The 21,875-nt window shown below is 37.4% G+C and overlaps 1 protein-coding gene across 4 annotated transcripts in view; it reads right to left on the bottom strand.

The window, feature by feature from the left end:
- Positions 1-21,875, bottom strand: part of ppp2r5eb (protein phosphatase 2, regulatory subunit B', epsilon isoform b) — a 34,623-nt gene that overhangs the window by 3,007 nt on the left and 9,741 nt on the right. For 2 of the 4 annotated variants that reach the window (XM_055057068.1, XM_055057070.1), the window contains exons 2-13: positions 19,890-20,050; positions 10,231-10,427; positions 8,370-8,471; positions 6,790-6,882; positions 6,548-6,678; positions 5,727-5,786; positions 3,753-3,861; positions 3,215-3,268; positions 2,335-2,385; positions 2,134-2,253; positions 1,923-2,050; positions 160-261 (exon numbers count right to left, since the gene is read on the bottom strand). In XM_055057068.1, the coding sequence (XP_054913043.1) occupies positions 160-261; positions 1,923-2,050; positions 2,134-2,253; positions 2,335-2,385; positions 3,215-3,268; positions 3,753-3,861; positions 5,727-5,786; positions 6,548-6,678; positions 6,790-6,882; positions 8,370-8,471; positions 10,231-10,427; positions 19,890-20,050 (1,308 nt within the window). Of the gene's footprint in view, positions 1-159; positions 262-1,922; positions 2,051-2,133; positions 2,254-2,334; positions 2,386-3,214; positions 3,269-3,752; positions 3,862-5,726; positions 5,787-6,547; positions 6,679-6,789; positions 6,883-8,369; positions 8,472-10,230; positions 10,428-15,115; positions 15,258-19,889; positions 20,054-21,875 lie in introns of those variants that run through there. The other 2 variants (XM_055057067.1, XM_055057071.1) reach the window with 2 other exon arrangements.

Raw genomic sequence — 21,875 nt, 5'->3', positions numbered from 1 at the left:
GTCAAATACACTTCTAGTGACAAAAAAATGAAGAAAAGATGGAGCTTGAAGCCATCAATACTTCAGCAGTGTGGGTGCATAACTGAAACCAAAATGTTGCTTCAGTCTGACTGAGTGTTCAGCATGCTTTTGCTGCATGGCAGGATTCTGGGCTCTTACCGCTGACGGTCTGACTTGTAGGTGGCGGTGAGCTCATCAAATAAGGTACTGTTCATTTCCATGAAGGCCTTTAGGACATTGTACACCAGCGCTACGATGGCCCTGGGACAGAATGGACAGACACGCTTCTGAAAAGACTCTTCCACATTAGAGAAATAAGTACAAAAGGACAATGCATCATTTCTATGGCAGAGCAGGGTTTGCCCTGGTGGGAGTGCTACACCACAGTCACTGAAATCTTGGTTCACTCAAGATTTCAGTGACTCTAACAAGAAATGAAGAGTCTTAAAAAAAGCAAACTCAAAAAATAAAATTGATATAAATGATGTACATTTTTGCCCTTCAGTTAGATCCTAGCTAAGTGATCAGTTGTTAGCTTGGTCTTGAAACAATGTGTGTAATGCTGGTCAGACACAGAGCTATCCTGAGCCTCAACAGGACTAGGCAGGTAATAAATAAAAATAAAGATAATAAATAATAAAGATCAAGTTAAGGACTAAAAATTATTTTAAAAAATACCCAATGGTACAGAAAAATAAAAAGACTAATGGAACTAAAATGTCCTTTTTAAAAGAAACTATGAAGGTTGTGACTTTATAAATTACAAATGTTACAAGAAATTCATCAGAAACTCTGACATTAGTTTTCTTCTCCTCTACCATTGAGAAGAAAACAATTGTTTAAAAATCATAAAGATATCTCCAAGGAAAATGAAAACAAAATAACTTTCTACTCCACTCCCACAAAAAAACCCTTAAGATATTAATTTCATAATTATGTATAGGTTTTCCTATATTGATTTCTGCAAAAGAAATTAAAAATAAATATAAATTCCTGTGTTTTGTGACTGAGATTTTGAGACCATACACCTTTTTTTACTTGCAACTTCATTAATGTTTTTAGAAAGATTTTCCTATTCCGTCTTTACGTTTTAATGTGATAAAATTTGGTCTAACAGGGAATGAAGAGTTAAACTATAATATATTTCTTCCTCTGGATAAGTTTTATTCACAAATATTGTTTTCTAATAAATCATCTCCATTTCTAAGGTGAAACATTTTTATCCAAGCATGTTTAAACAATGCAACTTCACAAAAGCCCAATTTTTATACCAATATGTTAGTATCTTAATTTAAGATGTGAAATTTGTCTTGCATTTGTGACATTTTATTTGGCTTTCCTTACAGTTAGCCTGTGACTGTTCTATATTTCTTCTTTTTTCTGCTCAGTTTATTGGATTTGGAGAATGTGGAACACACTACGCACTCAAACCTTTCGACATGAACACGCAGTTGAAGGACACAAGGGCGTAACAAGGGAGGGAATGTGAGTATTGGGACAGGGCTAGAGTCTGTCATGAATGCAAAGCCAGGGACACCTGGAATGGCTAACGATGAAGGGGTGGTACAAATAAGAACTAGAGAATAAAATATATCTGCCAGTGTCCCCTGAACAAATGTGCTTCTACTAGTATGTGTGTGTAACCAAACAACATATGAATGTCCCATAGACAATACAAAAAAATGATCCAGTTATAATATATTTAAAAAAAAAATAGATCAATCAAAAACAGCAGAGCCTTTAACTTATCTCTGATCAGCAGGGTAGGGAAAGTTGAGTTTTCATTATTTTTGGAAACACTAATCTGAACCAGAACAAATCCTATTATTGATTTGCGGGCAGATTTATCTCAATGTTTTATGTAATAATTCCCTAAACAGACAGTTTGTTCATGTTCCTGTTAAGTGTGCAAGGCGACTCACGGGTTCCAGTGCTCTTTCGAGATCCTGTACAGGCTGGCAAACATGATGGGCAGGATGACGCTGGAGTTTTCCTCAATCAGACTCATGATGTATTCGTTGTTCCAGTAGTACAAAGCTCGCTCTGCGACCTGCAGGGAAGCACGCGCACGCACACACACAATCATCTCCAGATCCAACCAGACCAGTCAGGCTTCTACGGGACATTACTAACCTGGAAATGTGGGCTGGAAACGCATCTGGAGATCTGTTTGAATAGCGGCTCCTGGATCTTTACAAACTGTGTGGGCTCTATCACATCCAGAATTTCCTCCAGCTCTCCCAGAAACATCACCTGAACCACCACAGAGGAGAGCATTACTTATTCACCGAGCGTGTGTATAGAGGTAGTCGTCCTTTCCTTCATCAGTCTTACCTCTTTTTGACTGCACGTTTTTGGCCAGAACTTCAGTAAGCCCCTGATGACCTGAGGAGGAAGGCAGAGAACATGGAAACGTACTTGAGTTTCAGCTCTGTGTTATTCTAACTGCAGTGTATGTGTGTGGAGCTACACAACTTTGAGAGTAGTTTTATCTGAATATCTGAGAATTACCATTGAGGATATTTGAAGGAGCAGATATTCTCAATGGTAACCTCAGAGTCTCATATAAGAGTGTCAGCTTTTCGTTTTGCAGAAAATTCAGTTCTCTGAGTTCCATCAAGCCAACAAAACTCAGTCAAGCAAACTCCTCATCTGAGACTGATCCCATCAGGGTAGAGCGAGATGGCAATGGGAGGTGGGAGGTGGCAATGAACTGGCTGACAGCGCAGCAGTCCACTTCCCATTTTTGAAGTGGTTTCTGATCTGCTTGGTGTTCACATACATTTGAACTGCACCAGAGTTCACTTCAACTGAAACCAAGGTTTTAGGTGGACCAGAGTTCACTTTTTTGTTGTGCATCAGAGTTCAAATACATAATCAAACCTCCTCAAACAAACCAGACTTTCTAGACAAGCAAATTAGTTTAATCACAGCGGACTGGAACGGGTTCGGGGGAACGATAAACTCTATCCTGGTATGTTAGAGTTCATCAGGAATCCTGTAGAATGGCTACTGTAAGCTGAAGAGGATCACTGGGAAAGTGTCAGGATGCATGAAAAACCCAGGGAGCTTTAGTCATCCACAATGGTCATCCACACCCCCACTATTCTTTATTATTGCAACATTAGTGATCTATTTAGAAGCATAGTGAACATCTGGTGTGAAGCCAGCTGTTGAATATCTGAAGTGAATATACAAGTGTAGTGATACTTACTGGTTCTGTTAATGTCGGGTCTTTCTCTAAGAACTGTACAATGCAATAAGCCAACTGTAAAAAGAGAAGAGTTAAAACTTTAATACCAGTTACTTCAAACTGGTTAGGTAGATTACAGAGCTTAAATAATCAGGTTGGTTTGATAAAACCTACAACTATTCAAGAGATTCGACAAAAAGCTTCTGAATCAAAGATTCAGAAGCTTTTTGTTTCCCAACATTGTAAATTTGTAATCCACTCCACCTCCAGAACCAAAACCTCGTTATTTAAACAAAGCCTAAAAATGAAGTGTTTAAAATCAAAACATTTCAAGTTTCAAAACTGGTGCTTCTGCCTGAACAGGCATCAAATAAGTTCAATAATATCCAATGATATCTTTAATACAATATCAATTGAAAAAACACAGTTGATCAGAGTTCAGTTAAAATTAAAAATGATTTTAAATTCTAAAATCTAAAGCAGCACAATAAAACAGTTCAATCAGTGTCAAACTGACAAGAAAAGGTAACTGAGGCTGAATGTTCCAGAAAGACATTACCTGTGCATGGAAGAGGGACAGACTCCTGACAGTATGAAGGGGAATCAACACTTTAACCAGAAACTGCTTATGTTCTGCTTTCAGCGGCAAAGCAAAACCATTGATTATACTGGCAGAAAGAGAGACGAGACAAAAAGTACCATGAAAGACTGAAACAAAGATGATCTATGTTAGCAGCTCAAAACTCAAAAAGTCAGTAATGAGCAGAGGCAATATAAATTTTTAAAAAGTTCACATTAGGAAAATTAAAAACTTCAACTAAATCTGTTTGTAGCCTAAATCTGTAAACCCTGAAAATGAAACTGTATTTACCATATAAATTTCTAATAATTTGTCTCAAATGACACAAACTAAGAAAATATTTTCTTTATTTCAAAAGTAAAAAGTTTTTCTCAAAATTCTAAGATCTGTGACAATGAAATACCAAAATGGATAGACTGAAGCAAAAGTTTCACAGGCACAATATACCCATCTGTCTGAGAACAGGTACAAACTGGAGCCTGTTTTAAAGAAAAATATTTTCCATGTAACCTCTTCGGAGAAGTCCATAGTAAAGTTAGTAAGTATTAAAAGTACTCTTTCAGGATCTGCTAATTTCACTAAGAACTCATTTACTCCTTGAGCCTCTTTTAGTCTGGGAAATATTAAATGAACACAGGCAGCAGCCGACAGCTGGACTAAAGCCACATAAAGCAGAGACAACTGATTATATTTTCACTTTTCTCAAACTACAGGCTGAGATTGAGAGAAGCAACCATCCTTTAATCAGTTTGATTAGTTCTATGTAAGTTATGAGTTTTTTTTAATCAACATTTAACTGGTTTATCATCAAAAATTAAAACTCTTTTCAGACTTTCCCTTCCCATCAGCTACCATGCCTCAACTAAGATTTCAGGCAGTTCTCACACCCCCCTTATGATTTAGTATTACATATTGATAGTCATCATAGGCTCAATATAACAACTTGATGTAGCATTTATTCTGTTAACTTCTGTTCCTGTTGTGAGGGTAAGAGTTAGGTATGCAATGGTTATGGTTAGGATAAGGATTAGGATTAGGTCTAGGCTGTAGAAATGAATGGAAGTCAATGGAAAGTCCCCACAAAGATAGCCACGCAAACGTGTGTGATTCTGTGCTACAGTTCCAGAACAAACATGATGCATGGAGGTTCTGATTACTCATTAACGAGAAAGGCAATAAAAGTTCCTTAAAGGCCAGAGTGAACTTTAGAGTAAGTGAGGATGGATGTGTTTTTAGGTGGTGTGAACAGCTTGGTTTCAAATCTCAGCAGCATAAAGGCTCAGATCAGAAGCTGCAGAAATGGGCCTGAGACTGGGATTGGTATTGGGCTGGGCCTAATGATGAGCCGTAGGACTCACTGGAGACCTGCTTGCAATGCAAAAGGTCAGCCACGTTGTCCTGTTTTTTTAAGGACACTACATTGCCTAATGCTACAAGAGGAAGTAACACTGTGAACAAGATCATCAATTTGAGAAGGAAAGAAATTAAAGACAGTTCCTTTAAAAGATTTAAAAGTAAAGTCTGGTAAAGATATAATGAAAAATTCTCTTAGATTTGAAATGCTCATTTAAAATAAAAAAGATTATTAAAAAATGGTTAAATAGCACAGGGTTATGAAAAATTACTGTTATTTCTTCACATTCAATGCCATATGTCAGCACACAGTCTGAAGTATGACAACAAGAATGGGCAGTACCTTGAATTCTTAGGGTAAAGCCTATTGAGTCTAAAATAGTATTAAAAGCTACATTGAGCCCATCACTCTCAGTGTCAATATGAATGTGGCAAATACTTGACTTTGGTCGCTGACAATTAGCAGTCTTCTTCTGCTATGTTGTTGAGCAGGGAACATATAATTAAACATACATTAAATGACAGTTTATGTAAAAAAAAAATTGATGTAGGGATTTGGTACACTTTACAGAGAACCACCTTTACTGCAGATTTCCATACCTTCCCAAGATCTCCAGCAACTCAGCCACTCCATTGAAGTGTTCCGTCTCATAAACAAAACTAAAGAAAGGAGGGTAAAACACAGAAAACACGTAAATATCAAGGGCCTCATGTATAAATTGCACCTACCATGAAAATATGTGGTAGCCACACAAATTTTGTTGCGCACAGTAACAAACTTTGATGAACGATGAAACTGAAACAAAGTTATCCTCAGAAAATACGACACAAAATAAATTAAACAAAATAAAAGGATGAGAGGAGGAGGTAAACCTGAGGAATAAACCTCAGGTTTAGGTTTACTCCTAAACCTGAGGAATAGTAAGTTTTCTCAAGTTTTTTCAAATACAAATGTAACTTTGCATCGGTCTGTGTGCTGAAATATAAGTTAAAGAAAATGGAGTCAGATCAGGAGATTAAATCCAAACAGATCAGGTTTGATTATTCTTAAGGTGCTCAAGGTGTGTAGACAATCACAAATATATAAGTAGCTGCGCAATTGTGGAACGCTTTAGAACTGATTGAGAACATTGGTAATTGAAGGATTCAGAGCGAGCATGTGTTCAGAGAACATACTGATCTGCTCTGACATGTTGATGGTTCATTATTCTTCAGATTGTTCAGACTGATAATCCTGGAGCTCTGCTGTTTTTGAGTAGAAATGGAGACAATTGTGTATTCTGCCCTGCAGATGTGTTAATTTATTAAACAAACAAAAAAAAGCTGCAGTACATATTTTTGAACTGAAAATGTCCCTTTATAAAATGATCAGAGACAGATGAGAATGTTACGAGAAAAGAAATGCATCAAGAAAAACTCACCGTAAAAAAATATTATTGATCTGTTTTCGTATAAAAGCCCTCAGCCCCAGGAATTTTCCGTAGATTCTATGCAAGACTGTCTTCAGATAGTCTCTTTCTCGAGGGTCCTCGCTGTCAAACAACTCCAAAAGCTGATTGAGGGGAACAAAAGCAGTGATGTGGTGAAGAAGAAAGGACACTGAAGCAACTGGTAAGAAGTGGAAATGAGACGAGAAGTAAGACAGCCAGCAGCAGAAACTCACCTGTAGGACAAACTTCTGGTCTATGTACTTTTTGGCAATGCTGGGCTGGAATTCCTGACTCTCCAAGAACCGAATGAAGAACTCATATACCAACTGAAAAAGATTTGAAAAAAATTAAGATTGGAACTCATTACATATAGCATATCTAATGCCCCGTTCACACTACAAGATTTTTTGCCCCGATTTTGCCCTTACGACAATCTTAGAACGTTCTGAGTTCTAAGATTGTCGCTTCCGACAATCGTAACCGATCATCCTGTAGTGTGTGGTGTGTTACGACTGATCGGGTCCAGTCGGTGGAACGTCTGGACCGCTGCTATGGTGAATGAAATGTGCTTAATTAGATCTCATAAAACCATAAGCAAAACTTTATCCTTATTCGGAGCAGCATGCTATTGGATCGTAGTTGGGTTTTTTTGTTGTTTTTTTAAAAATGAAAGATAATTATAAAATTATTGCACAGAGTAGATCTGGCTGAGAAGCGCATTCCAATCTTTGGTTGAAATGGCGCATTTGATTTTATTCTGCAGTCATAATACAATTTTAAACAATGCAATAAGTTTCAATTAAAGGAGCTGGAATACGTTAAGCTTTCGTGGTCAGTTGGGAGGAAAAAGGGATAACTGCCATCTGATTTTCTAAAAACGAATATGCAGGAAATGCTTTCTTCTACTTTAAGCTGCTTTGATGTTTCAGTAATTCCGTTAGATGCATATATTCTACAACAACATAAACACAGCGAAAAATTATAAAATTATATGTAAACGATAACGGTTAATTAAACAACAAAACCAAAAACATTAAAAACAGTATTTTTTTATGAAAAAAATAAAAAAAAACCCTCACCTCCATGTTACAAAGCAACAAATATAATCCTTTCTCATGATATCTCCAGTTCTTAATCCAAAACTTTGATTTTTGGTTACGTCTTTTTTGGGTTAACATAAGTCTGCAAACTAAAGTTACCACTTCAACGTTGTTGTCCATGTTTGTTTGTTTACTCTAAATTCAGGTGTGTCTGTGCAGGATTTTAATTTGAAGGGATTTCGAATATGGCATTAGAATGTGTTCGAGTGAAACCTCACACTCTACGATCGAACCCGTTACACCTACGATTTTAAATCGGCTAGTGTGTGGTCTCTCACGTTTTCAGAATCGGCCGACTTTTCTAAAATTGTGTGGTGTGAACTGGGCTTAAGCAGGTGCGGTGAGCATGAAAATAAGGTTTTCTCCTGGTCATTCTAGAGAAGGCAGGCTACCAGCAGAAAGGTTTGAAATAAAATGAGTTTCCATACCAAAGAACTCACTGCAGTTTAATGCATTTAATGAGATGCCAGACAATGAACTGGAGGCTTCTACAGCAGAACAGGAGCCAAATGGAAAACACCCCCACACACACACCTTTTGCATCACTCTACTGGTTAGGTTTGTAAAGACTAAAAGAAAATACTAATCACTAAAGTTTCCTTTGCATTCAAGAAGGACAAGCCAAGCTCAGAATTCTTTTCACAACATATTTTTGAATGGTTTAGTTTTATAAACAAATTAAGACATTCTGTTTGACAATGCATATGTTTTACCTGTAAATGTGGCCAAGACGCCTCAAGTGTGGGCTCATCCTCCTCAGGGTCAAACTCATTGCTGTCACTGGGCGGAAGGGTCCGGAATATGTTATGAGACACCTGGAGTAGACAAACGGAAAGCGTGGAAAGCATTCTTAAATGAGAAAAGAATAATTTTGATCCAGTTGATCACAATGTTCTCTAAGAAATTATGTAGGAATGAAAACCCAGCAGGTTTACAACTCATCTGCCTGAAAGATTCCAGCTTTTTCATTACATTAAAAATCTTCACATTCTAAGGCTACTTGGAACAGTGTTTTCAGTGTCATAAATCTCAGTGTTATTTTTGACCAAGATGTCATTTAAATACCATATTAAACAAATTTCTAGGATTTCTTTCTTCCATCTCTGAAATATTGAAATTAGAAATAACGTCTTGTCCATCAAAAATTAGTCTATACATGTGTTACCTCAATGCTGGACAACTGAAATACTTTACTATCAGGACGTTCACAAAATACAATTCTAAGCCTTCAGCACTACAGCAAGAGTTCTGATGAAAATTAAGAGAGATTATATTTCTTCTCATTATTCTATCTCCACCTAAAACACACAAAGTGTGTTGTGTACCTAATACAATGGTGCCAGAATAGGGGAGCCGTGGGGCCATTGGACCAAGTAGAGATACACTTAGAAGTCAGGACTAAGAACATCAATAAATTTGGGTGTCTGAAGTAAGTAGCAGTGTGGCACAGTTCATACATGGGATGAAAAGTACCTGTCTGTTAGAGTAAAATGTATGTGGCTTCAGTGTGGTATCAATACAAAGACTTCAACTGCATGCAACAACCATACAACATATTACTCACTAATAAAAAAAAAATATTTAAAAAATCTTTAAATTAGGTCCATTTACGTCTCCAGCACGTAAATCTAAGTGTCCATTTTGGCCCAAAGTCCTCATCTATATTTGCCCAGAAGCAGATCAATTCTGCTTTTAAAGTAGGGAAATAATTGCATAGACACTAGACATTTTTGTTCATCCAAAAGTCAGTTGGGGTTTGCTACTGCGCTGTGATGGCAGTTTGCTTTGGAGAAAAAAAAAAAAAAACTCACCTTCTCAAGTTTGACATAACTGAAGTAAAAAATAATCATCAGATCTATATCTTTCTGAATGAATATCACTTAAACAGTAGTCTCATAATCTTACTCTAAGGTACACTAAACCTTTTTTTAAATTTTATTTTAAATAAACTTCCTCTTTCTTTTCTAAGAAATGGTAGAAATTAGTGTAAAAAAATAAATGCTCTTTTGTCAGAAGTTCTCCACATAAGGACAAAACAGAAAACAAATTTTACTTTTTCTTTTCTGACTTTATTATTATGACTGTTAAGCCCACAAATCTCCTAATTTACATAGACAATGAAAACACCCCGATTATCATTATTCTACGCATGTATTGATCTGACAATTAGGCTGACCTGTTATGTTGTGGGTATTTATAATACAATAGGTTATTCATACATTAATGGGTGATCTGATTTCACCCATTTTAGCTCTCAGCATTGAATCCCCTGGATATGCAAATATATGGACCAACATAGAAGTTAAATTTTTTATATTTTGACCATAATTTAAGCATTTAATTGTTTTAGAAGTTTTAAATTTTCCTTTAGTCAATCCTCCACAGAAAAGAAGAAACCCTGCATGCCAGGGAGACGTCGTTGAAGCAGTGCTTATTAACCAGCCGTTACTTTGTAGGAAATCTGCTACTGAAAGGAACAATAAGAAAGAGTTCTAGAAGAAATGTGAAACTCAAAGACATGCATGCTTTTAAGTGACCCAGTACTAAGCAGAAGTGTGTGTTTGACCTGCTTACCATTTTGACAACTTCTGGATAGGCCTGTTCTGTCAAGTAGCCACGGCTGATAGTCACATAATCCACCAACTCATTGAGCGTTGAACGCTTATACTCTTTCATCTTGAGATCCGACAGCGTGTCCATGAAGTCAAAGACAGTACAACACTGTTGGAGCTTCTTTAAGAACAGTTCCGGCTGCTCTGGTACTGGAACGTCTGCAAGCACAAACAAAACACAAAAAGCAAATGTGAGATGAAACTAAGGAAACAGAGGATGAAGTGTACAAGCAGATAAAGAATTAAAGAATCAGGGTGTTTCAACCCACTAAACAACAAACAAGAAGAATACTTCACAACTTTGTTTTAAATGCCATCAAACTGTCAAGAAGCTGTGCTTGTTTTTACATCACGGTTGCAGATGAACAAGTGTGTGAACCTTCTGCAGTGTTTGTAACAGTAAAAGTGCAACAGTTCCAGACCTGTCCCTTCATGACCTTGGAACAAACTGGCTGAGCTAAAATGAGGGAGCGCAACAAAAACATCTGGCTGAAACATTAAAAACATTCTTTAAATTCAACTTCCTATGAATGACAAAAACTTAACACTTATTGATAAAACAATCAGAAGACCGATGATCTCAGATGCGACTCTAGAACAATTTAGAATTCAGAGCAAAGTGTCCAGGTCCCAGATTATCACCCCTCCACCACCAAGCAACTGAAATGATCTGTTTTCAAGGATAGGCTGTGCATCAAGCTAAGCATTGCTACCTTGATTTTGCTCGTTAATCACAGCAGGAGGCTGACTGACAAGGAATTTAGTAAGTAATAATTAATTCTAATAGGCTCCAACATCCCTGCTCCTAATTGTTAGTCCTAGCAAAGTGACAATTACAAAAATAATGTTTATAGGAGCTTAATATCCAGCAAAAACATTACGTAAATTTAATTACGATCTTCAGAAATCAATGTTCATAGCCTTTTTGTCCATAAATGCTATCTAAAAGCTTATCAACATTTCTAATACTTCAAGCAGCCCATAGTAAGCATAAGAAAGTTTTTTTCTTTCATCAGGTTACCTCCATGAAAAGACAGAGTTTATCTAGTGGTCGCTGGATGACATTGGCTTTGGTTTTAAACAAAGCCAAAGCCGAAGTGTTGCTTTTTTGCAGGAAAAAAAGCAACACATGATGAAAAGCTCAAAAAAGTTGATTTTACATAAGCCCCCCAAGCCTCCTTTTAACAAAGATATTTTATAGTCTATTGTCTCTTAAAGAACCATTTCCATAGTTCTAGTGAGAACATGCACCTCTTTTAAGACAGACATTGCTTTGAAAACTAAATATTTTTAAATGTAAAATCTGTTTTGGAATCGAGGTGCAATGATCATCTGGAAGGGTCCACTCAAATACAGCCTCTGGCATTCCAGCTGCAAGTGCTAAGACAGCTGTACATCTCGCGTTGCGGGAATCCCCAATGCTGAAGTCAGAGGTACCTGCCCTTTACTCCAGCTCACTCACCAACTGTTCCAGTGTGTTCCTAGCAAAACACCAGCAGCGTTGCCGTTTTACTGGAAAGAGATTGGGATTCATATAACTACTAGTAAACAGGAAAACACAAACATGTTCCTTACACTAAGATGACATTTTGGTCCTTTCTGATCTTTACTAGACATCTTAGTTTAAATGAGAAATGGCCTGTACTTGTCCAGCAGTTCATCAACACCCCAAAGCATACACTGGATAGAAGCCACTGCTGCCCATGGGCAGTCTGACAGATGCAAGGCTGCCATGCACAGGCAAGTTCTCTATCCACCATCAGCAGGGAAGGTAGGTGAAGTGTCTTGCCCAAGGACACAGCAACTAAGAGAAATGGAACAGGAGCACGAACCAGCAACCCATCAGTCAGAGTATGAACTTCTACCTCCTGACCAACCGTCTTCAAAAAGAATGAAAAAAACTCCTTGACTTTGACATCCCATAAAAACTAGTTAAGAAATCTGAGTTACTGATCTTGCTACAATGTTACATAGAAATACAAATTAACCTGAGCCTCCCAGGAACTGTTTTATGACATGTTGTATAAGGCCTCCACAATACTGAGAAAGAAAGCCATTTGTGAGGCCATCGGTGACAATACACTGGCAATGGAAAACAAGCAAACCCAGTGTCATATCTATCAAGTTTCACACTTGATAGACATGACAAGTGGAAACTACAGATTTTTTTACCCCCTTTGTCGCTGTGCTGCCATATTATTATTTTCCTGTAAATGTCCCATATTGTGCCCCCTCCGCTCTCATGTTGGCTATATCATCCCCTGCTCATACATTCCCAACTTACATGGGTATATACCGTAATACTGCATGTCCCACTTTCATTTTCTTATAATACAGCTAACAGTTGACTGGAATATTTAGGAGTGAGGAAATTTCATGACTGGATTTGTTGCACAGGTGGCATCCTATCACACTGGAATTCACTGAGCTCCTGAGAGCAAACCATTCTTCAACCATTCAAATGTTTGTAAAAACAGTCTGCATGTCTGTGTGCTTCGATTTACACACCTATGGCCATGGAAGTGATCGGAATAACTGATTCCAATAATTTGGATGGGTTAGCAAATAATTTTGGCAGCGTAGTGTATTGCACAAGTCAGTCCAAGGTTGTATGAGGCCCGAGCAGAATACCTTTTATCGCACCACCAACAGCATTTCAACAAAGATTTAGTGGAATCTGGTAAAGGGGTTCTAGTTTAATTAGACCATCTTAAAAGCAATCAGTGACAAAAGTAAGTTGCTGATGCATACAAATATATATTTAAAAATATAAATTTGAACAAACAGAGCTCCGACTCAAAGATTAAACTAATTGCACAAATTGTAGCTATGGTAACATAGTCTAACTATGAACATTGCTCTTTGAAGTTTTACAAAGTAAACTTACCAATTCCTTGAAATCTTAAATTGAAATGTTATTTAAAATCTGTTAATTTGTCCCCACTGATACCACTAAATCAAATTTAACAGCATTGACATTCTAAATAAACAAATGTTAAAATTCTATATCTGTGGTCTGTGTTAAAATGTTAGCCTTTATGGGGCCCCTTAAGATCTGGGGGCCCTTAAGCAGCTGCTTAATTCATTTCTTCTTTGGGTCGGCTCTACATGTGACCACTATTTCTTCAGCAGTGTTTCCACAGACTGATTACCTAATTAGGATTTAACAGATGTGCAAAAATCAATATTTATTTTAATATTATGTTTAGGTTTATTGTTTTTAATACTATAATTGTGTGTTTAAGCATTAACAATGGCTTCCCGTAACATAATAACCCACAATATTTTTACATTTCCTGACAACTTAACATTGCAAATTAACTTGCATTTTAAAAAATATGATTCGACTCAGTGTGGGGGAGTACTGGAACACGGAACTTGCTAAATTGTATGTGACTTTATTTTTTGATGTTCAATCAATACACATGTAAATTATGTACATTTTAAATTGGGACCCATCTTAATTGCATCCCTTTGATTGTCCGATACAGCCATTTCTAATAACTGCACAGTATTTTCTATTATAGTCTTGTACAGTATGTTATTATAATCAGTCTTTTTTTTTTCCAATATATATATTCTTTCTAAAACCAAGAACTTTCTATGTGAACCTTTATATTTGCTGCTGCTGTTACACCAGCATTTGTCCTTAGCAGAACAATAAAGGTTGTTTCTATTCTAATGAATGTTGCTAATTTTAAGTTTTATTTCACAATCCTAGGACAATGAGCTACAACCTCAAAGTCCATGATCTGTGACTTGTGTAGTCTGGATGGACAAAGTGATCCATAACGGTGAGTTTGTACTTCAGTGTTTGTGGAACTCATGTGAAACAGTTAATGGGCAGTTTGAGCACTTTGAAGTTCAAGTTTTGGGTTGATACTTTATTTTAAAAAAATAATTTCATGTGAATAAAATTTTGAAAGATTAGCTTTCATTTTCATTTTCCATTGCGTGTAGTTCACCTCGTAACAAACGTACTGAATGTTACTCCTCTGGGGTAACCTGGGTGTGAGCGGGAGCTTTATTACACATCATTCAAGCAAACCTTACAGCTGCTTAGATGTGCTGAATTCATTTTGGGAAGAGCATTTCTAAGCAAATGTCAAAAATAGGCTTGTGATTGCATCTTTGACAAGTGAGAAATACAAAGGTAATTTGTGAAAAATTTTAAGATCCCTTGAAGAGATTTTATTATGGACCAACACCAATACATAAACTCAAGATAACTTTTTCATGTTCAACTTGCCAAATAACTTTAGCAAGGTCTGTCAACTCTGGCATGTGACTCAGACGTTTAAGTTACCCAACAGAATCTCAGGCAGCAGGGTTTATCTTTAAATCCTTTGACTCAAAATTTAGTTCAATTTACACTGATGAATAAGCTAGCAGAGGTTACAATAGGAGGAAAGCATTTACTTTAAGTGGTTGAACAAGCAACAAGCCTGTTTAATGAACTTAAACATTCTTACTGTAACAACGATTAAAGAAGCAATGAATTAACATATTTGGGTCATAACTACCCAACATTTTAGCTAACGTTTAGTTGCTTAGAAGATGAAGATGATAGTCTTATTATACATGCTGTGCTCCATACCCAAACTTTCCCAGACAGGAAAGATGATCAAATGCACTACTTAGAGTTAAGCCAGTTCTTTCCTTCTAAATGCTTATAAAAAGCAGCTGTTTTCCATTAGTCCTTTTCAAGTTCACCTTTGCACACATAAGAGACAGACAGGGTTGTCTGGTAGAAGGCAGCTCCTGACAGCAGAGGCTAACTTTAACACACCATGCTATACTTGCAGCTACATTTTCACAAGACTCCTTCAATGAAAACTGTAACTCACTTAATCAGATTTCCTTCCTCAAGTAGGGTTACCTGAAACAGACAGTCATAAATGTGACTGTGGGAATTAATTTGTGCAAAATATGGACAAGAGGCTTAAATAATCCAGTATCCTCTGATGACTTGTTTGTGGCGAGTGGAGTTGGAAAAATGTAAAGAGACACCACATGGATCAGGTTTCTCTTGAAGGGAGGACGGACATGGTGGGGAAGACGGCAGCATGTCGGTGGTCTTCATTGGCCACACAGAGCTGGAGAGAAGCCCCAGAGAGAAGCTAGGCTGGGCAGCATTGTGTACCTATTTTAGCTCCTCATTTTTTTAAAGCTTGTTGCACAGTAAATTTGGAGACAGATCTGCCCTCCTACTTGAATGCAAGCGTGTAGACACTAAATCTGTGGGGAAATCCTGACAACACCAGCCAAACAACAATACGAGCCCACAATAGGGAAGGAGTGGCCTTATCGGCTCTGCCTAGTTGAGCCGAACTGCCAAAATCTGTTCTCACTGGAGCTGCGTGACAAAAATTGCGACATTTTCTTCTCAGCCTCATGTCCTTTGGCCCTTCTTGTCACAATACCACTGGGGATGAACTTTTCATCCCCGGTTCCATGTTCATCTATTGTGTGGTTGGTCAGAATTTCATGCGTATTTACGTGGAAAGCAGCACTACTCAGCTTCCATGACTTACTGTTCTAACTACCTGTGAAAGGTAGGTCAGAACATGTTTTTCAGTGAAACAGCAGACTTTAATGTGGAGTTGTCCGAGGCCGTGAAGATTCAACTTCTTCTGCTCGGTTCTGGTCCAATGAAGTGGGAAAACTGCTCAACAAAGCCTTAGCTTTTATCTTTCTTTTTTTCTTTTTTTAATGATGAGGGGAAAACAAAATGAGATTTTTCAGCTTAACAATCATAATTTCCTCTTCCTCCAAACTAAAGAACTCATAATAGTTGTTCATCGCTGCCATGGTTACTAATTCTGTTGTACATCACACAACAGAACATCATGACGTTACTGCAGCGGAAGGGGGCATAGTTTGCTCTGTCTTGTAGGCTGCGAAAGGTCTGTGCGAAAACTAACATCTGAAAACTATGTGACCGCACATCGGCAGTAGGACTTCCATCTGACAATGCTGGGCCCTTTAGAAGATGGAAGATAAAAAACCCTGATTTTAGATGAGCAGAGGGTTTCAGTCACTTGAATAGAGCTCACATTTTTGAGAACTATGTACTGAGCAAAACCGTTTTGTCAGGTGATGGGTGCGAAGACCATAGCTCATGTTGGCAATATTTTGACACCACACTGCATGGGGTTAAAAAGTTTATTTTGTAGCAGCAAACTTTGGTTTAGTTTATGGTAAACTTAAGTCTACACTCATCCTTTTGGTTGTTTACTAGAACAGCAAGCCACCTTCTTTGAGCTGACTGCTCCCGGTGTAATCCTGTTGGCCCAGAACAGTCCAGTAGCCCTCGACGGAGTCACTGGCATCAGGAATGTCTATAAAAACACCAGTACTCATTCAGTCTCCTGACCAGCCTTGTTAATTCCTCCATCTTATTAACCATTGATCTTACGTTGCCCATGGTAAAGGAGCGGAGAAATGGCTTGTATCTCCTCGATAAACCTGGATAACCTCAAGGTGTTCTCCAGATATCCAAGGGAAATTCTGTCACCTGTCAGCTCCATCCAATCAGCTGATCCCTGCTGTAAACAATGTAGCAAAGTTGTTGTGCCCAGCACAGCAAAAAAAGCATCTCAACAAATAAGTAAAAAAATATTGTTGAAAAATGAGCTTGTTGTAACATTGAAAAATAAAATTATAAAGAAAAAATCTAAAAGTTGTAAAAATAAAAAGTAAAAAAAGAGAAAAGACGATCAGAAGTAACAGCAACAGGCTGCTTAGATGTTGCCATATGTGCCGTTAGTCTCCAGATGGGAGACCAACAAGTTCAGTTCAGGAACAAACTCAGAATCCTCCTATTCTGCCCCCTGGCCCTTTCCTAAACAATTTGATAAAAAGGGTGGTTCTGCTCTGGAACCTCTGGAGATCATTGTTCTTTATTTAATGTTTCATAAAATAAAGAACATTGATAACAAAACTCAGCATCAGCCGCAGTAGTTTCTTCAGTTAGAGGCTTCTTCAGACTCACTGTAATACTGACCTCTACAGGAGGTCTGGCCTAAAGCATTATGATCAACAACTCCAAAGAAATCTGTATTAGTTAAAATATTTACACTCCTTGCAGAATAAAGGATATGTCTTCAGATTAAATACTTTTAAAAGGCATTAAAATTTGGAGTTTTTTTTTTTTTCGTTTTATGCACATCCTCTTAAATAACCACATATGATGCAAGTAGTCACATTCAATGACTTAACTATTTATCCAATCAATCATCCATAAGATTAGAAAATCAGTTCCACAATTCATCTGACAACTATCGTAACAGATATGAGCAGAGAAGAGAACACAGGACAGATCATAAACAATGAGCTGGTCAGCTTATGATAACTCAAGGTAAATAAAAGGTAGAATGGAATATGCAGACTTTGCTGCTTGGAAATGAGCACTTTGCCCCTTATTAAACTGTTTATTGACTGCAATCCACAGCTCCTCATTGGATTTATTATTGTAATTATATTGTTGCAATCTCAGAGCAGAGTCAGGTTATATGGAGCATCTGAAGCAATATGCTGATGAGAAGTGAGGACTCCTGCTTGACTATTTTGACATGATATTCTATTGCTATCCTATTGTGATCAAGCTTTGTTTATTTCACACCACTTCTTACTGGGCAGCAGTCACATTTTCTAGAGACTTCACATTAGGTTTCATTTTTAATTCAAAAACTGATTAAAACTAATTCGTAAGCATTTCTTGTGCCAGTGGAGGCATCACTGCCAAAATTTTCCCCTTAAAAAAAAAAAAAAAAAAACACCACAAAAGAAACAAGAAACGCTCAGTCCTGATCAGATAAGATCTGATCCCCACTAGAAAAGCAAGACCTGAATCCCAAAGTCTCATCTTTAGGGTTAGCCTCCTACAGAGATAAAAGAGCTTGGAATGTTTTTTTTTTTCTTTTACAATTTATGCTTACTTCATGGAGTAAATATGTCACACAGCCATCATCCATGCAGTGACGTTAAAGTTGTAAAGGTGAAACATGGCTGAAAATGTTACTGCTGAAGAGACGATATGTGGTAATGCATATAGTTGTTTGCCAACCACCATGAAACAAAAGCAGGAGCTAGTCAGCTGGTTTAGTTTGAACTGAACTGAATTTGACAGAATTCTGGGCCAGACTGTGTTCAAGCTTGAACTGCAGTCTTTTTGTGTGACATATTTTAGTGTTAAGCATTTTTAATTGAAAGGTAGACTTTCTTTTGCATTAAAAACAATTTTTTGGTTTGCACATAATGTTTGCATTTAAGAAAATATGAGGGGGAAACACTTTAACATCTAGTAAAACTAATGTTCTGTTGAACCACAACCATTTGTTTAATTTGTATATTTAAGTACTTCATTTCCAGTGCATAGCTGATTTCAGGCTGTTTTTGTTAGCTTATATTTTCATTTATGTATTCTCCATTTTCTTTGACTCAAACACTGTGTTATTTTGTAAAAAAAAAAAAAAAATTATGTAGTGACTTTATAAAGTAAAAAAAAAAAAAAAAAAACATACAAATGCCCCTTCACAAAACAAAAGAAAAAGAAGAAAACGTAGAATATTGTCTGTAAAATCTTTAAACATGTATTGTGATATTAAGGTAGGGGTAGGTAATATCTCCCTTACTTTGACAATCAGCTCAAAAGTGAGTTGAGTTGAGTTTTACGACCTACTGTCTCAATGTGGTGGGCAGGTCTGAGTCTGGACAGTGACCTGACCTCCTCACCTTTTTCTTTGGACCTGATAATCCCTCCCTAAAGTTCTACTACTCTGTTCTATATTAAGTTCTGTAAATCAGATTTTTTTTCCTCTGTTTTCTGGTTTAATTAATGTATTCCTTTGTCTTTTGTGAGTAGCTAAATTCCTTACCAGTAGCTCAGGAAAGAAGATATTAACAGAATAATTCATCTGTAAAGTTGGGCTGTTTTGTTCTCAGACTTGATTAGAAAAAAGTGTGTCAGTGATCGTTCCTTGTTGTATGAAAAGTTTCTTCTGCCAGTGGTCTAAATTTACTGCTTCATGAGAGACTAAGTTTGGCATATGACTCCAGACATACAGGATGGTGCCACAATTCCATCAATATTTAATTTTATCATTTTAATTTTGATTTAATAATTTATTATTGGATACAATAAATAATTACAGAAGCCAAATATTGAGGCAAATTGTGATTCCCAACAATTTTGATGACACCACATCAGATTGGTAAAACATTTTGGTTTCCAGAGTTCTGACTCCCAACAATCACATTATGTCAGTTATTGTAGTGACACAACACACTTCAGAGAAAGATGGGAGATAAAAGTTCCACACTGCTGGAGGTTTTTACAGTCCATGTGCGAGTTACCCCTTACATCACTTTCAATAAGCATGTGTAATAATGCTTATTACACATTATACTGTGTTCAGTGACCTAACTGAGTCCAGTTAAGACACTGGTGAATTCAATCAGAGTATATCTGAGAAGACATTTACATCAGGTCATCTCAGTTATTATTGCAAGCAATTAAACAGAAGAACTTGGTTTTAAAAGCTAGCTCTAGATAAATGAAGAATTTGCTGCAATTATTATCCTGTTTTCAGCTTAACATTGACACATGGTCATTCTTACCTTTGAGCAGTGGCAAAGGCGTGAGTTCAATGGGTTTGCCTTGAGAGCGGAACTGGGACGAACTCTGTGATCGCTTCTGCTTGGCCTTCCTTACAGACTTCCGAGAAAATCCGTCCACTTTGTCCACCGACGGTGATGAGGTGGGTGCCGAGGACATAGCCCTGCTGGGAGAGACATGGGAACGGGAGATTACATATTTGATGTTGCACCTGAATTTTCCCTTTTCAGAACAATAAAAAGTGTTCCTATTATATTTTCATTCATAGTTTTCATTCACATTTCATCTTTACGTCCACTGACAGGAAGTTACATTTCCAAAGCAATGCTACACCTTGTCGTAAGAAGATCAAGGCAAACATTTAAAATTTGTGTTAAACTACAGCTACATGCCGGTTTTAATACAAAGAAATATAATATTTCATAGTGGGCCCAAAGCTTTTCTCCAGAGAGAAATCTGGGAATGTGAAAAGATTGAATCTGGCAATATCTGCTGTAAAATGTGCGATGGAGTTACTTGACTTCATGAACAGACCGACTCCTTCCCCCAACAACATTAATAAAAAAACAAAGAAATAAAAGGGCAGAAAGGCAAGGAAAACCTCTAAGGCAGGGGTGCTCAATACGTCGATCGCGATCAACCGGTCGATCGCGATCAACCGGTCGATCGCGATCTACCGGTCGATCGCGATCTACCGGTCGATCGCGATCAACCGGTAGATCGCGATCGCGGGCAGGTTTTGAGTCGATCTCTGCAGGACGCTGAGAGCAGCACTTTCTCTTCTGACAGGCTTATCAAAAATATTCGCTAAGATCCAAAACGTTTGTAGCTTCATTAAATAATAATAAAGCCTGAAAACCTGATATCGTAACGGACTGAACGTTTTTAAGTAATCTTTGCTCGGCTTGCGGGGCGCAAGCGGTTGCCACGGCAACGGGTGTGCTTAAAGGTAGAGAGAAAGAGAGTGAAACGGTGCGAGTGGTTCTGAGTTGATCACCTGTTTGGGTTATTCTACTTTGTTTTCCTTCGCTGTGGTTCATCACAGCCGCTGGAGTTTCTGAACGTTCAATAAACTACAGACTTGGACTAATTACCTCGTTCGTTTGCAGTCAACGTCACAACCAACGTCAAATAGTACACATACATTTGATTAAGTTTTAACAAACAAATGGCTTCTACCACAATAATTGTGTCAAATTACATTAATTATATCCCAAATTCAGAAGATTTGCCTTTATCTCTGCAGAGCTCTTTGGTTCCTCCTATCAGTCTGCAGTTTCGCATAGTGACGTCATCAAACCAAATTTCGGATATACCATAACCAACTGACACCTGCTGGCCTCAAGTTTGCAACCAGCTTCTGACTGAGAAACCAGTAACCTGCTCCCAGTGTCAGAATCTCACTAAGGAAGAAACTGCACTAGGTTTTCTATCACTTTATCATTTCTGATATAACTGATGTATATTTTCATAGAAAATTAGTCAATAGGGTTTAATTTATAATTTGTATGTCTTCATGCTATGAGGTAGATCTCAGCCGGCTGGTGAGAGAAAAAGTAGATCTTGGTCTCAAAAAGTTTGAGCACCCCTGCTCCAAGGTGAAGCCCCTTTAGTTCAGAGGAGCAGCAGCCATAAAGGAGGTCATCACTCTGTAGAGGGAGTGCACTTTATCCATTTATGTTTTTTGGGTGATTGATGAGCCGTTTTGGTAAAAGAAAATCTCAGTGAATAAGCCTTTCCTGACATGAACGTTATCAAGAACACACACACTGAACACACCTTAAAGATGCATGTTGACAAGACTCACTAAGCTGGAAGAATGTGCAAAAAAAGGTTAAATTATGTAACTAAAATGCTGTAAGGTGATGTGTTGCCAGAGGTCCTAAAGCTACAGATCTTTAAATCTGTAGCTTTAGGACAGATAGAATAACTTGTTTCAATGTAAAATAAATCTAATGTGTTCAAAATATGTTGGAAAATGTTAGTAG

The sequence above is a fragment of the Poeciliopsis prolifica genome, unplaced genomic scaffold, assembly GCF_027474105.1.
Source record: "Poeciliopsis prolifica strain line A6 unplaced genomic scaffold, Auburn_PproV2 SCAFFOLD047, whole genome shotgun sequence".
NCBI lineage: Eukaryota > Metazoa > Chordata > Actinopteri > Cyprinodontiformes > Poeciliidae > Poeciliopsis > Poeciliopsis prolifica.
Note: the sequence above shows the minus strand (reverse complement) of the source record. Positions and strands in the feature narration are given on the sequence as shown.